The sequence below is a fragment of the Periplaneta americana genome, chromosome 10 (genome assembly GCF_040183065.1).
Source record: "Periplaneta americana isolate PAMFEO1 chromosome 10, P.americana_PAMFEO1_priV1, whole genome shotgun sequence".
In the NCBI taxonomy this organism is placed as follows: Eukaryota; Metazoa; Arthropoda; class Insecta; order Blattodea; family Blattidae; genus Periplaneta; species Periplaneta americana.
In genome coordinates, this window is record NC_091126.1 from 149,174,824 (window position 1) to 149,191,676 (window position 16,853).

At 35.7% G+C, this 16,853-nt stretch overlaps 1 protein-coding gene across 13 annotated transcripts in view; it reads right to left on the reverse strand.

Annotated features, from left to right (window-relative positions):
- LOC138708096 (nuclear protein MDM1-like) overlaps window positions 1-16,853 on the reverse strand; it is a 945,585-nt gene that overhangs the window by 204,904 nt on the left and 723,828 nt on the right. For 11 of the 13 annotated variants that reach the window (XM_069838271.1, XM_069838273.1, XM_069838272.1 and 8 more), the window contains one exon: window positions 6,981-7,172. The exons of the other annotated variants lie outside the window; for them this stretch is intronic. In XM_069838271.1, coding sequence (XP_069694372.1) covers window positions 6,981-7,172 — 192 coding nt within the window. The remainder of the gene's footprint in view (window positions 1-6,980; window positions 7,173-16,853) is intronic. 13 annotated transcript variants of the gene reach the window in all.

Genomic DNA, 16,853 nt, shown 5'->3' on the forward strand with positions numbered 1-16,853 from the left:
GTTAATTGAGGCTAAAGATTCCAGGGTTATTCAATCTCGTTTTAGTTGGATTCCATTTTACGTTAAGTGGCTAAATGAGGCTAAAGCTGTCAGCGGTAACAGTCTCGTCTCTAGCTGGATTCCAATTTATGTTAAATCCCTGAATGAAACTCGTGCTTCCAGGATACTCATTCTCGTTTCCAGTTGCTGTCTATATTATGTTAAATGGTTAAGTGAGACTAAAGATCCTAGTGTTAACCAGTCTTGTCTCTAACTGCATAACATTTTATGTTAAGTGGCTGACTGAGACTAAAGCTCTCAAGAACAAAGAGTCTCATTTCTAGTTGCATTCCTTTTCATGTTAAGTGGTTAATTGAGGCTAAAGATTCCAGGGTTATTCAATCTCGTCTTTAGTTGGATTCCATTTTACGTTAAGTGGCTAACTGAGGCTAAAGCTGTCAGGGATAACAGTTTCGTCTCTAGCTGCATTCCATTTTATGTTAAATCATTGAATGAAACTCGTGCACACAGGGATACTCAGTCTCGTTTCCAGTTGCATTCTATATTATGTTAAATGGTTAAGCGAGGCTAAAGATGCCAGTCTCGTTTCTAACTGCATAACATTTTATGTTAAGTGGCTGACTGAGACTAAAGCTCTCAAGAACAAAGAGTCTCATTTCTAGTTGCATTCCTTTTCATGTTAAGTGGTTAATTGAGGCTAAAGATTCCAGGGTTATTCAATCTCGTCTTTAGTTGGATTCCATTTTACTTTAAGTGGCTAACTGAGGCTAAAGCTGTCAGGGATAACAGTCTCGTCTCTAACTGCATACCATTTTATGTTAAGTGGCTGACTGAGGCTAAAGCTTTCAAGAACATTCTCATTTCTAGTTGCATTTCTTTCGTGGCTAATTGAGGCTAAAGATTCCAGGGTTATTCAATCTCATTTTCAGTTGCATTCCATTTTACGTTAAGTGGCTAACTGAAGCTAAAGCTGTCAGGGATAGCAGTCTCGTCTATAGCTGCATTCCATATTATGTTAAAGGGTTAAGTGAGGCTAAAGATCCCAGAGTTAACCAGTCTCGTCTCTAACTGCATACCACTTTATGTTAAGTAGCTGACTGAGACTAAAGCTCTCAAGAATAAAGTCTCATTTCTAGTTGCATTCCTTTTCATGTTAAGTGGCTAATTGAGGCTAAATTTCCCACGGTTATTCAATCTCGTCTTTAGTTGTATTCCATTTTACTTCAAGTGGCTAACTGAGGCTAAAGCTGTCAGGGATAACAGTCGCGTCTCTAGCTGCATTCCATTTTATGTTAAATAGCTGATTGAGAGTCAAGCATTCTGAGTTAGTCTGTTCAGACATTACTTACATTCTATTTCATGCGAAATGACTGGATGTCAAGCTCTGAGATCTTTTGCATTCCATTTTATGTCAAATGGCTGATTGACGCTCAAAGACACAGAGATAATCCTAGAATATAGGATTTCACGGCCGACGTCTACAGATAAAGGATTCTTCGAGCTGAGAGGCCGTGGTCTACTGGCGATGTTGCATCCAGATGTTTCGTCTAAAGCTAGACAGGAAGACATTTTGAGTGGGCGAAGTGATATTCTCGGTGTACCACGTGTTTCTCGCCACTGAAAATATCCATACTCCATTTTATTTCAAGGAGTGCAGTTCGGTGGCTCCTTTGAACACCCACTTACAGATTTATGACTTCCTACACAAACACCTCTGACAATTCCATCCTGTCCCCTCGTCCCAACATTGCACAGTTGCCATAATCCTGGTGACCCTCGAAATGAGACAGTGAGACTGACGGGATTCTTGGAATTCGGAAAAGATGCGGCAACTCTGCCTCCACATGGATTTGACGGGAGCCTGTCAATTCTTCTGAACGAGGGTTGTGATTGGTTATTAACAAGAGAAGACAAGATTTCCGTCATAGTAAGGAAGACATTTATATATGACAACCAATTAGTTGTGGGTAGTAGAAGGTCTGTCGGTAAAGTCCTTTCTATGAAACTGCACTCCATGAAATAAAATAAGCTATACCTACCTTAGCTGTAGACGAAACGTCTGGATGCAACATCGCCAGTAGACCACGCCTTTTCAACCCAAAGAATCCTTTACCTATTGTCCCAGAGATAGCCTGTTCCGTCTTTGGTTGCTTTTTAATTATATTATGAAAATTTAAAAATAGAATTTTAATGGAAATTTATTAGTTTTGATTATTTTATGTGATTTTACTTCTTGCTGTTAGTGTGCATGCAAAGAAGCGTACAGTATATGCATTCTTGCGTTTAGAAATTTCAGTTTTCGCATAGAGATCAGATAAAAAAACTGCAAAGAGCTACTAACAGTCCACTACAACCATGAAACACTGTTAAATATGAAAGTAAAATGCCGCTTACAGCATCTTTCAATATGATTACCAAAAACAAGCAATTTATTTTACATCCCGCAGGTCATCAACGCGATTTGTACGTCAAGCAACCACCAGTATGGAAATCAACGAGTGAGGTATTAACATCTCCTTCAAGTTCTCGGTATAGGCTATGTCTCACTCTTAAGGAATAAGTCAGAATCATAAAAATTATGTGATTTCAGAGATTTCACTTTTTTTACTCGTGAGCCAGCTGCTTTTTAATCAATACTGCTTACAACTTACGTGTTGGAAAATCGTTCCAGAATACAACCAGACTAAAGCTACACAAATAATTTATAACCTCACAATTGAGGCAGGAGGTACAAAAACCAAGCTTCATGAGTAATTAGCCCAATACAGTTCTGCGTCCGACACGAAAGACTAGTGTCAATTTTCAGTATGATATTATGGCTTATTATTATTATTATTATTATTATTATTATTATTATTATTATTATTATTATTATTTTATTCTCCATTTTTCTATATACACTTTTAACACTTATATATCACTGATTAAATTTCCAACTTCTTTACAGTGTTAAGGCTGGTCCACAACAAACCGGGAACGGAAACGACAACGAGAACGAGAACGAGAACAGAAATATTGTTAAAATAAATATGTTTAAATGTGAGCATTCAGAATTAACGAAAAGCTTGCGTGAAAGTTATTTGTGAATGCTCACATTTAAATACATTTATTTTAACAATATTTCCGTTCTCGTTCTCGTTTCCGTTCCCGTTTTATTGTGAACCAGGCTTTAATATTTAGGATTTACCTTGCTCGACTAGTTTCAAAGTCTTGTTCTTCACTGTCCAAAGCCTAGTGGAGATAGCCCGGGATCTCCACTAGGCTTTGGACAATGAAGCACAAGACTTCGAAACCAATCAAGGTATATCCTAAATATTAACACCGTAAAGAAGTTGGAAATTTAGTCAGTGATTATTATTATTATTATTATTATTATTATTATTATTATTATTATTATACAAAAGTATGGGAAATAAAGGGGATAAGTCCATTTTCTACTAAACAAACTTTTTTTAGATCTTTCGAACAATCGAAACGTAAGCGTTCCGATACATGTTTTATCAGTTTGAGAAGCATTTGTAACAATTTGGACTAAAAATAATTAGAATAAAAATGAACATACACAATGTCATTAGGTCTTTTATGTTTAAAATTTATTGCTCTCCTCAAAAATTACTAAAAGTGAACTTATACCACAGTCTAGTATATACAGTCACGAAGCTCAATACGTAGTAAATATGCATCCATAGATAGTTGCTAACAACTAGGATCGCTAATATCGCCTTATTACAGACAATGCGAAATAGTATGACACAGTGTATTGTTCCTAGTACCCTCACAACTCGAGCTTCGTGACTGTATATACTACACTGTGCTTATACCCTTTATTCCCCTTACTCTTCAATTTTATTTTTAAAAGTAGTAATATTATTACCACAATATTCATAAAGTTACATTCTTAAATTCATGTTAAAATACAAGTGAAAAACATAACATTATCCTCTACTAAATTTACAAATTTATTGCTGGTTTTGATTATCTAAGAAAACTGGAATTTCAAATGCAATTACAATATGAAATGGAATAAGCACTAAGTGGTGAGTTAAAATACCATGTGACTACAAGCGTCATTTGGGGAGTTAGAGGTCAATTGCTCCTCCTGAGTTTAGGATTAAGGGAAATAATAATTGAGTAGTACTAATAAAGAGAAAAATGTGACAACTGTCCTTTTAATATTACAATATTTTAATTGTATAAACACTTGAGAAATAAAAGTTGAGTTAGTTAATATTACTTTTTGCTGCATTAGTGGTTGTTAACTACTGTAAATAAAAATAATAAATAAATTGATATTAAAATGTCTTCATGAATGGAATCTTGTGTTTTCATTTGTTCGCACCTAGGTGATATATCAACAATGAGTACATGTAAATTACGTACCGTATAAGTAGGATAAGAAGCAAATACTAGGCCTAAGTGTGCAAACTGGAAATATACTGCAATGTGGAGTAAAATTGACCATGAAATAAAACTGAATTAAACCACTACACCAACTCTATTTTTGACTTAAAATAATGAAAATTACTTAAGAAATTGAAGAATTAAGAACTTTCAGTACATCTCATATCGAGGTTTAAATGCTGTTCTTATGGTCAAGTTTACTCCAGTTTACGGTAAGCAAAATTTTTATTTCAGGAGAAAAATATAGGGAAGTAAGCCACAAGAAATACCCTATAATGTCTTCCTTAAAATTTCTTGCTCTCCTCAAGCAAAACTGAAACGACGCGCCTGAGTATGACAAATTCGTGATCATTTTTTATGTGAAACTGAACTACATCATTACGGTTTTGTTATTTCTATCGTAAGCCTTCCTAGCCTTGGGTATTACAGACATGTAACAATATGGCGTTACATTGAAATTCTCATTAAAAATCATATTTAACCTACGCCGTGCATGTGATTGGAAACGTCTCGTTTATAGTCGGCTAGAGTCGACGGCAATTCGGAAGGCGGTAGTCTGCCAGCGTTTGCGTCGATAGAGACAGCGAGAGCAAGGCAGCGTACAACATTGCCACATCGTACTTCACGCGCACGTGCAATAGAAATAGCGCAGGAGAGAATTGAAATTATCAAAAGACAATAATGACCTTCGCCATTGATTACTGTAAGCATGACACCAAACAAACACTCTTTCCTTCACTAACAATATTCTTTGTACGGTTCTCAATCCCACAGCACATGCTTCTGCAGTCGTTTCTTGCGCGTTGGCAACGTTGCAGCCAGCATCAAAATGGCCGGCAGCGTTCTGCTCGTCAACGTTTTTAAAATAATTATACACCTTAAACACTATTTTCCGCGCCTGCCTGTGCAATACTTGTCTTTTTACAGTCTATTCTTCCATTTATTTATCTTACACACAGTAAATGTTAGTTTTACTTATTCAATGAATTGAAACACTCACACGTGAACAAATGAACTCATGAAGTATTTATTATAGACTGATTCCGATTGGTTCTACTATACAAGCTTATGACGTCACATACCAGAAATGCTACGGCGCATATAGTAGGTGGCCGCCTTCCGAAATGCCGTCTAGTCTAGCAAGTTGTGTCGAAATACTTGAATACATCCGCGGCTGAAGGAGACATGACCAGCTATTTAAACCACGTTCTGTAAAGGTACCGAGTACAATCACTAGAACACGTCTTCAAATTCTGCAATATTCAAGGTACTGGCAAATGTCAAGAGGAACAGAAAATGACTTCCACTTACAATTATAGTGAAACACACTGCCACTTACTTTCCTGGTTGAAATGCAATTCACATCCAATTCCAAATAGTGACTCAAGAATACGACACAAAGATTCGTGAACTAGCAAGAATGAGAAAAAGATTCCATCAGACACTTATGGCATCTGAGAGATATTTATCTTGCTTCGAGGTGACTTGATGCCCAGCAACAAATTTCAGAGTTAAATATTTCTGAAAACTTGAACCTGCAAGAACTCCAACTAGCGTTAGCAGCCGGGCAGCCGTCTTGATTCACACAAACATATAGATAAGATTTCCTGATTCACCTTACAACTGGTAGAAACGGAAGTTTAACTATGACGAAGTCACAACCTACACAAAACTAATTCATGCCTGAAGAACTAATCATTCCTTGATAATCGGTCCTGTACTAAGCATGCAGAAGACTAGTACAACATGTATTCAACAAATTCACCTTTTCCTGTTTATACTGATTGTAAGGTAAACCAAATACCTAGTATCTAGCACTGTGGATATGCCACAAAATTGGTGGTTTTGGTGCTAAAAGAATCTCAAAAGTGGTTGCGAATCCGGCGAAGCTTTCTTCGCTCTCTATCGATTTCACATTTCTCTTTACGGAAGCGTCAAAACGTTAGTCTTGCATCAACGTTTCCATACACGAGTACCTTGTCCAGCTTCAAGCGATGGTTCCAGTAGTATCTTCGGTGTCCGAGCTTCCCTCCGAACGACACTGTCAAGACATGACCTTGAATTTCATAAATCACAATTAATATAAACAGAAGTGTTCGAAATTCCTTCATGCGTTAGAGAAGTGACTCAGTCACTGTTAACAATAAGCATAGTTAATATTTAAAATTGTAATAAAAAGTGAGAAAATATTGTTAGTTACTTAATCCTTGAAAACACGCAGCTATCGAAAACAGAATTAAAGTAACACTGTAAATATACAAAATGAAAATAAAAGAGCTTGTACAAGATCGCCACTCCGTCATGGTAGATGTGTACACTAGTGAACTGGATAGCCTAAGAGGCCAATACAACACGATGCAAGCGTTGGGGAGTCAGTGCCAGTTCTTCGGCGGTATACAGAAGACATGCAACTGTATCCGAAACGATAAGGGTGGGTTGGGCGGTGAGGGGCAGGCGAGGCGGGGGTTCTCATGCTATCAGAGGGCAAATAAATATCCCAGAAATGCTCATGCGTGTCTGTGGGTGAGTGGCTGGCAATCATGCGGCACGATGCAGAGTAGCAGGTGTCCGTCCCCTACCATGTCCTCGTCAACGCAGGGGTCCGAGTCACTCCTCACCGCCCGGGGTGGGGGGCTAGCCATATTCATGTACTGTAAGCGGTACTCGGATAACGCAGGACCCGGGGGGGCCACAGCGGTCGAGCCTGTTGGGGGACCCTCAGACTTGCTGCGGCGCGAGGGTCGAATGTGGGCCCCGCCTCGTTCCTCGGACTGCAACATGAATAGAAAGGCAATACCCAGTTTGAGGGAGGGATCAATACCTCACACCCCTGCCAATGCTCCCAAAGCACGTTAAGAGATGGAATCCGGGCACAGGGGCCCAGAACCCCATCTCCAGGCCCTGAACCAAATTTTGTTTCCGTGGGGTTTATAAGGACGCTGAGGTCTTGGGAACATTGGCGTTTAGACCCAACACTTCTACGCGAATACGAAATTCCAATGCTCGTTACTGGGTATACTGCATAAAATGAAAGAATTGTTATATTAAGGACAATAATCGGTCCAGCTCAAGTGTTATACCTTATTTTATTTCAAGGAGTGCAGTTCGGTGGCTCCTTTGAACACCCACTTACAGATTTATGACTTCCTACACAAACAACTCTGACAATTCCACCCTGTCCCCTCGTCCCAACATTGCATAGTTGCCACAATCCTGGTGACCATCGAAGTCAGACTGACGGGATTCTTGGAATTCGGAAAAGATGCGACAACTCTGCCTCCACGTGGATTTGAGGGGAGCCTGTCAATTCTTCTGAACGAGGGTTGTGATTGGTTAATAAGAGGAGAAGACAAGATTTCCGTCACAGTAAGGAAGACATTTATTTATGACAAGCAATTAGTAGGGGCTAGTAGAAGGTCTGTCGGCAAAGTCCTTTCTATGAAACTGCACTCCATGAAATAAAATAAGGTATACCAGTTTAGTATGAAAGTGAATTTAACACACATATTCCTCTAAAATAAATCCATTTACTATTAAGGGTATATGCAGCGAATAGGGATTATAAAGAATGGATACTGGGCGAACTTTCCTGTGTTCTGTTTCTCTGTGAGCCAGCGTTTAGTTCCACTTTCAAGCGCTAGAGGTTAGTGTAATCGAGCATATGCTAAGATAATAACTGAGAATAGAGTTGAGACACAGGATCCAAACATCGTCTACCTTATTGCATAATCCAGTAACGCTTTGCTTCAAATAAATTCAAGTTAACAGCTTTTCCTTATTTCTCAGTGACAAACTAGTTGTAATAATATTTTAAATTTCAGATATAATAAATTATATTATAAAATAATATAATACATTATAAAATTAAGTATCGAATTCGTTTAATATTTGCATACAATATAATATAATATAGGTATATGGTTTTACTTCTCGTAAGAGTTTTGTTTTTCCATTTTCAGCGCTATCAAATCATTACATATTTTAATTGTTGGGGTCAACGTCTCATCTCTCATTATAAAGGAACTCTAGAGTCTAGACATTACAGTTAATGACGGATTTATTATTTTATGGATCCAATTTATTTTATTTGAGTACATAATGTACCTAGATGTATGAATTGTGAGTTATATTTCCGCTGTGTCGACTGCTAGCTGGTGCGATGTCAGCGCCAACTCTAGGGAGAAAGCAGAATCTCACGCTTTAGCTGGCTTGAAGATCATTGAAATCAGTCCGGCTACATCAAAGGTACCGACGCGAAGTGTCCATTCTTTATAATCCCTATTCGCTGGTACATGTACGTGAACGACCACAAATATTATCAGAAAATGCAGGCTCTAAATTTCTAAAATTTTATAAGAAAATGAACTCACAATTGGACAAAAATTACAAGGTACCACAACAAACTTATTACAACTTAAATATCTGAAAAAAGTATAAAAAAGGTAACCAATAATATTTTTCAAACCAGTTTTATCAAAGTATGAAAATAAAACAAACAAATCCTGCAGTTATATTATTTGGTAACAAGAACATTGTTACCCTCCTGAGTCCTGGAGTATAGTATACTATACTTCATACATTCATTTAATTTCAAATTTGTCACTAGGTGGAATCGTTATAGATCATTTCCTTTCTGTGCTTGTCAAGCTCCTGACATCTCTTGGGACTTACAGGAAGCACAAGAAGATCGATTCAATCATTTGTTTCAACTATTTGGAAACGAAAATGGCAAACCAGCAATTCAGTGCCAAGGCACCGTAGGACATGCTATCGAAGTACACTGTAAACGTTATTTCAAGGGTAAAAAATATGATCTAAGATGTAGGATGTGCAGAGACCCGGAGTATAGTACAATATACCTGCATTTGTGCCATAACAGTAACCTGCAAAATTTTTCTAGCATTTCTCATTATTTCAATGACATTTTTGGAGTGCAGAATTATATTGAACTTTAAAAATAAAACAAAAAAATCTGAGGTCTCAGGAGGTTATGGTCTCACTGACATCTTTAATATTTTTCCTGCATGTAATAAACACTTCTTTCTGAAAAGTAGACTACTCTCAGACATGTAGAGTTGTGTATTTTAATACAATTAATTTTTTATTTGTGCTATGTAAAACATATTAAAATTTACATAATATTTTGTGACCTAATTGTTCTATTTTCAAAGAAACTGGCATTATTGTAGTCTACCTTTTGCATAACTGCATGTTAAATCAGTGTACAAAATTTCAGAATTCTATCTCTAATGATTGTGGAGTTATGAAATAATATGTGTAAAAATTTTCAAATTTTCGAAAATTTAGTGTAAAGTAAAACGTGAATTATAAAAAAAAATATTATTATTAACCATTTTATACTTTTATCAGATATTTAAGTTCTAATAAGTCTTGTTGTGGTACCTTGTAATTTTTGTCCAATTTTGAGTTCATTTCCTTATAAAATTTTAGAAATTTAAAGCCTGCATTTTTTGATAATATTTGTGGTCGTTCACATACATATACCCTTAAGTCTACTTTTCATAAGAAAGAGATTCTGTTGTGATAAGCTGACTTGTGGAATTATACATTATTTTAATACCCCTATTTGATTACATTTCGAGAGAATGTCTACGTAGTCGTCAGTCTAGCTGGACCGATGAGCAAGAACTGATTCAAAAGGAGTTTTTGGTTGAATTAATAAAATAAAGGGTAGCTAATCTCAAATTGATTGCCTAGTATTACGAATTGTATTCGGGTAATCAAATAACTAAACGATTTGCTTCCAAATTGCATTAAATGCTTCAATTTCTTTATCTGCTTTCTCGCTTATAAAATTCTTTTCTCGGAGGTGGAGAATGCGTCTATAGCATGAACACATTTTTCTTTTTTTTAAGCACAACATCCCTGAATAAAAAAAAGACGTCACCGAAATACTTGCATAATTTATACACTTTTCTTGATCATAAATTAGGAATAATTGTTCATAAAATTGAATAAATGCGTATCGTAACTTAGGTATTTCAAGCCAATATATAATTTGAAAATGCAAAAATTATAGCAATGTAGAACGAATTCAAGAACTGGCGCGTCATAGAGGTTCTTAGACCATGTCAGCGAAGAAAGTAAAGGATATCAGGCACGGATGATTGTGCACTGGCGTTCAAAGATATCTGTAACCTAAGATGTTGATAAGGCGTCGTAAAATAACATACTAAAAATATCTGACCTACGATTTCAACCACGGGATAAGTCAGAACTTTGAAAGAATTCCGCTAGTTCTCAATAGATGGCACCATTATTTGGGCGCTTAAAAATATATCGGGAAAATTATTATGTAGTTCAGTAGAGTGGTATGAAAAAGTGGATTCTATAATGCGGGTATTATTTATTTACGATTGGCGACACTGATTATTGTTTTTGCCATCTATTCATAGAAGTAATAACTAAAGAAGCAGCACTAACACCAACTAATTATCGATCACTATCGATTAGAAGGGTCAGATATCTTTGAACGTCAGTGTACCTGTGGATACCATGGTGGACAAAATATTGCCCGCGTTGAAATTATTCAGCTCTTAACGCACGGTTCAGAAAAGCTACGGAAATTGCATGTGTGATGACGATAGTGATAGATTCCAACGCCTCGAGATTGTACTAGCCTATATATGTAGGGAATATTAGCTCCATGGTACAGCGTGATGCTGTCAAAGGATACAATGTGTGCTAGGATGCCAATTCTACAGCTGCTTCTTTTTTTTAATTTGGGTTGAATAATGCCTTCTTGAATAGCCCTTATATACTGTATATAGAATATATATATATATATATATATATATATATATATATATATATATATATTCGGGTTCCGGATTCATTGTTTATTGTTCTGGCATTCATTAAAAATAAATAAATAAATAAATAAATAAATAAATAAATAAATAAATAAATAAATAATAAATAATAAATAAATAAATAAATAAATGAACGAATAAATACTGTAAATACCTAAATAAATAAATCGATAAATAAATAAATAAACAAATAAATTACATTAAATTAATAAACAAAAATGGAGGTATAGGATCAGTACTTCGTCCACATACCATTCGCTCATTTAAGCGCATGTATCCTGTAACATTTCGTGGGCTAGAACGAATTAGGTTAAATCAATTCATAGATATCTTGTACTTTTTCTCGCGTGATTCTTTGTGCAATGATTATCGTAATATTGGAAGTATTGATTAAGGGTATATGTACTTGAACGACTACAAATATTATCAGAAAATGGAGGCTCTAAATTTCTAAAATTTTATAAGGAAATGAACTCACAATTGGACAAAAATTACAAGGTACCACAACAAGACTTATTAGAACTTAAATATCTGATAAAAGTATAAAAAGGTTAATAATAATATTTAAAAAAATTCACATTTTACTTTAAATTAAATTTTCCAAAATTGGAAAATGTTTACAGATATTATATCATAACTCCACAAGCATTAAAGATAGAATTCTGAAATTTTATACACTGATTTAACATGCATTTATGCAAAAGGTAGACTACAATAATGCCCATTTCTTTGAAAATATAAAAATTAAGTCACAAAACATTATGTAAATTTTAATATATTTTATATTGGACAAACAAAGAATTAATATTGTATTAAAATAAACAACTCTACATGTCTGAAAGTAGTCTACTTTTCAGAAATAAGTGTCTATTACATGCAGGAAAAATATTAAAGATGTCAGAGAGACCATAACAATGTTATGGTTACCAAATAATGTACCTGCAGAATTTTTTTATACTCTGATAAAACTGGTTTGAAAAATATTATTAGTAACCTTTTTTATACTTTTATCAGATATTTAAGTTCTAATAAGTCTTGTTGTGGTTCCTTGTAACTTTGTCCAATTATGAATTCATTTTTTTATAAAATTTTAGAAATTTAGAGTCTGCATTTTCTGATAATAGGCTATTTTTGGTCGTTCACGTACATATACCGTTAAGGAATACTGAGAGAATGATAGGCCTATTGAATTTAGTTTAAAGAACACATTAAATAAGAAAAAAAAATTATCCTAACAGGACTCAAAACCAACTCATTACATGAGCTGTCTCTTACTTTAACTTAATCTCATGTTGTAATGTTAACTCGTTTCAGTTATTTTAAAGATGTGGCGTTCCTTATCATCAAAGCTTTTCCCATGCTCGAAAAAAAATACTTATTTTATTTTCTAAAGAAATCTTATGCACATATTCCATCCTGAATCTTATCTCTCTCGTTTTAAAGTTTTAATCACCAAACGGACACGATATATGCCCGCAAATGCTTTTGACGCATGGGCTATGGTGTTCGGGCAAAAGGGATTAAGTCCTTTTTTGTGCAAATGGAGTTTTGATCCGCAAGGGAATACACAAGTTAAATTCTACAATTAGGTGTGCAAAAAAAAAAAAAAAAAAAACAAAAAAAAAAACAAAATAATATTAGCATTTGATGTGTTTTATTTATAAGGAAAATTGTTTGCAGTATGGGTCCAATGATTAATTTTCATTTAACACAAAACTCATTTTCATGACTTATCTCCCTTTACCCAAACACCATCGAATTGTTCTTATTCTAGTCGGGCAACCATTTTGTCCACCATTGGTACATTGTGATGGGACATTTATCGTGCATCTACCGTAGTGCACCGTACAATGTCAGTTGCACATACCAGACACCAGATTTAATGTGTGCAATTAGTATAGACAAATATTAATTGGGAACAACTGAATTACAGTGCAAATTAATTACGTAATACGTGTAACAGAATAAGACAATGGTGCGAGTACTATGTTGATGGAAGTGCAGCTTAGCAACAAAAAACATTAAAGGAAATTCAACTGTGCATGACATCGAGAAATGGTCGAAAGAAAGAAGATGAACCTGAGTTGTGGTGAACTCGATATACACTGTGAATCGATAATTCAATGTAGCAGCGAGTTTGATGCTTCATTCATCCGAATAAATAAACAAGGACGGCATTAAAACGATTTTGTTAAAACGTTCCAATCGGCGTAATTGCTTCCTTTGTTGGGAATACCGCGCCACCCACAAATTTCAACGCTGATGACAGCGTTTGTGTTCCCTCAGTCGAGTAATACTCAGGGCCGTTCCCAAATCAGTTTCCTGCCTTATAAGATATCATTTTCTTTACTCAAACGACTTTTCATGCCGAAGTGCAATTTGTGGCAGACATACAATAAGTTTAGGGCGACCTGAGAATGATAAGTGAATAAAGACCATTTTTTAATGAGATTTAGATTTTAATGCGAAACGCAACTATAGCTCTTACTCCACCTATTGGTGTGAAATGGTAATGAAATACAGAGTGGACCGCTCGAATGTACCTAATTTCAATTGTATGTAACTGGTGAACGGTTGAAGATATAACCATGGATAAATATATAATAGGATGCGAAACTGCGGTCAGCACCACCGGCGGCAGGGGGCTGAAATAAGATGATCAGCGCCCAACGTCGTAGGTGGTGAACATTAGAACTACGTGTTGGGTATATTACCCAGAGTTCTCTATTTATCCGTTCGAGATATTCTGATATTGCTCGAAGATACAAGATGGCAGACAGAAACTTGCTAATAAGTGAACATAAAGTGATACTACGTGTGTATAAGCAGTGTATGTTAAACAGTGATGTTTATGGACGTTGTAAAAATAGTGTTGTTGAATTTATTGTAAAGTAATAGTAATATAATAAATTGAACTATCTAAGTAGTTCTTGCAGACTTTCCCATTGCGCTGTACAATAAATACCCAAAGAATACAATCCCAATTATCTAACCTTTTGCTTTATTCTTTGTCTCTGTCTGGTTATATTTTAATTGGTAGTGTAAAATAGATTGTCTCTTTTATCATCCTGTTGGCTGCGGTAAGAATTTTCAGTAGAAGATGCTGTGAGGAATAAAAATGTAAATGTTTTATTTTAAATTGGGTTAGTTTTGAGTATCGAAGAGGGTGGGAGGGAATACTTTCTGCACAGTTTAACATTTTCGTCACCAGGTGCGCTGGTAAATGCATGGAGTAATTACTCTTTTCCCTACTTGGTGCGCTACTAGATGTAATAACGTCCCTCCCCCCAACAGGTGGCAGCAAGATCAATTTCTACAAGAACGCCTCTAGTATGTGTTATGGGAAACTCAGTAAGTTTCGCATCCTAATATATATCCATCCATGATAGAACCTTACGGTAACGTTTACATGAAAGGAAAACCCAACATGTTTCGAATCCTGTCGGTAGATGGTGCGCAGACATGTTCTCTTTTCGTAGATTGTATCGATTGTCAAAATGGCAACACCGCAGATGAAAGCGCAAACTGTGTTCTGGTATGCGGAGTTTAAATCAATTGTTAGAGTTCAAAGGGAGTATCGGCGAGTGTTTAACCATGATGCTCCAACTGCTGAAAGCATTAAGAAGTGGCAAGATACATTTTTAGCTACAGGATCGGTGTTGAAGAAACATGGTGGCGGTCGTAGAACATCCGACGAAATGGTTGCAAATATTCAAGCCGCGTATGAGCGAAGCCCGCGGAAGTCATTAAGAAGAGTTTCGCGGGAACTTCAAGTATCAAAATCAACATTGCAACGAATTGTCCACAAACGTCTCAAACTGTACGCATACAAAGTGCAGTTAATGCAACGTCTGGAGCCGGATGACAAACCCAAACGAGTGGAATTCGCCAATACGATTTCTTTCTCTGGGGCTACGTCCAAGATAAAGTGTACGCCATCCCAGTCAGAGACCTTCGTGATCTTCGGGAGCGCATCATAGAGGCTATTGAGAGCATTCCAGAAGACATTTTCCAACGTGCTTGGCAAGAAATCGTTCGACTCAATAACGTCACAGTGACGGTTGGAGCTCACGTAGAGATATGGTGATGTGCATATCGAAACTTGTTGAGTTTTCCTTTCATATAAACGTTACTGCAGGTTTCTATCTTCAACGTTCAACCGTTTACCAGTCACATACAATTGAAATTAGGTACATTCCATCCTGTACTTCATATAAAGAGAACAAGATAGCTCTGAATATTATATCAATTTTTGGATTTTCACTTTTGTTCAGAAGGAGAAATGAACAAAGACTAGACTTATGCTGTTCTCACTCTCAGCGTGACACACAACGTGCTTGTATCTGATACTTTTGTTGATGCGAAGAAAGGAGTGCATGTGGATGAAATTAATTTGGATTTAGCTGGAAATCTGTAGGATTCGCCATTGCCAATAAGTCAGAAAAAAACTCGGTGATATTTGAAGCTTGAGAAGTTCAATCCTCCAGTGTATAAGGAGTGGTATGATCATATTCGTGAAGTAGGTGGGGATGGTAAAGAAAAGGACACAGATTTGGACTCAAAGTGACGATATTAGCATATGAAAATTACATGTTTTCTGACAGCAGACATTAATATTTTGATAAATGATTTGAGTACTTTGTTTGAGTGTGAGAACTGAATATGTTTATTGCTTATATTTGTTAAAATAATACAAAGGAACTTAGTTAATTTTTACTACAATGATTATTTTCTTTATGCTAAATACATTTTAAGTAAAATTATTAAGGTAGATAGTGTTTGAAGTCACTTTTTATTAAAACTTCATTGGAGATTCAATTTATATTTAGTTTATGCTCGACCATGCCGAAATGTAGTAATTATATACCTGGTAGCAGCCCTTTAATGAACCTCATTAAAGTACATTTATTCATTAAAGTTCAGGTGTTCCACCAATCAGAAAACACCATTGTAGCAATATGAAAGCGCAAGTATCGATTATTCTCGGATATGCAATCGAAAGACAACTAGCAAAACTTCACCGATGCTGAAAATCCAATACTGTCGCAGAAGGTTATGATCTGTTACTACATTAATTAGCGTTAATTGTAAGTAATATTCAAATAAATTCAATTTGTTATCTCGTTTTTCAATGTCTAAATTAATTTCAAGGTTATATTAAGATTAATGTTAATTTTACTCTCTAGATTATATCAAGGTCAATGACATTTGTTCCTCGGAAAAATCAATAATTTCGCGTCTGCGCACGTCTCACAATTTACGAGATATTGCACAAGATCAGTTCCGCTCCCTAGTCAGATAAGAATAACATGAATACTTATGAATAATTTCAAGTTAGAAATATGGTCGAGCATAAAAAGTCGTATGAAACTTGCCTATAATGGTAATTAAGACGCTCGCGTCTCAATTACTACCATTATAGGCTCGTTGCATAATGTACTATTAATGGTATAAAACGTTAAAAAATATCCGACGTTTTTCAGTGTTTATTATGACATTTACTGAATGACGAAAGAAAACGATGAAAATAGTTTTTCTCGATTATCTCAAAACTACTGTCTTGGTCTTTATGCGCTTATCATTCTCAGGTCTTCAATTGGAAGAATTTAATGGTTTCTC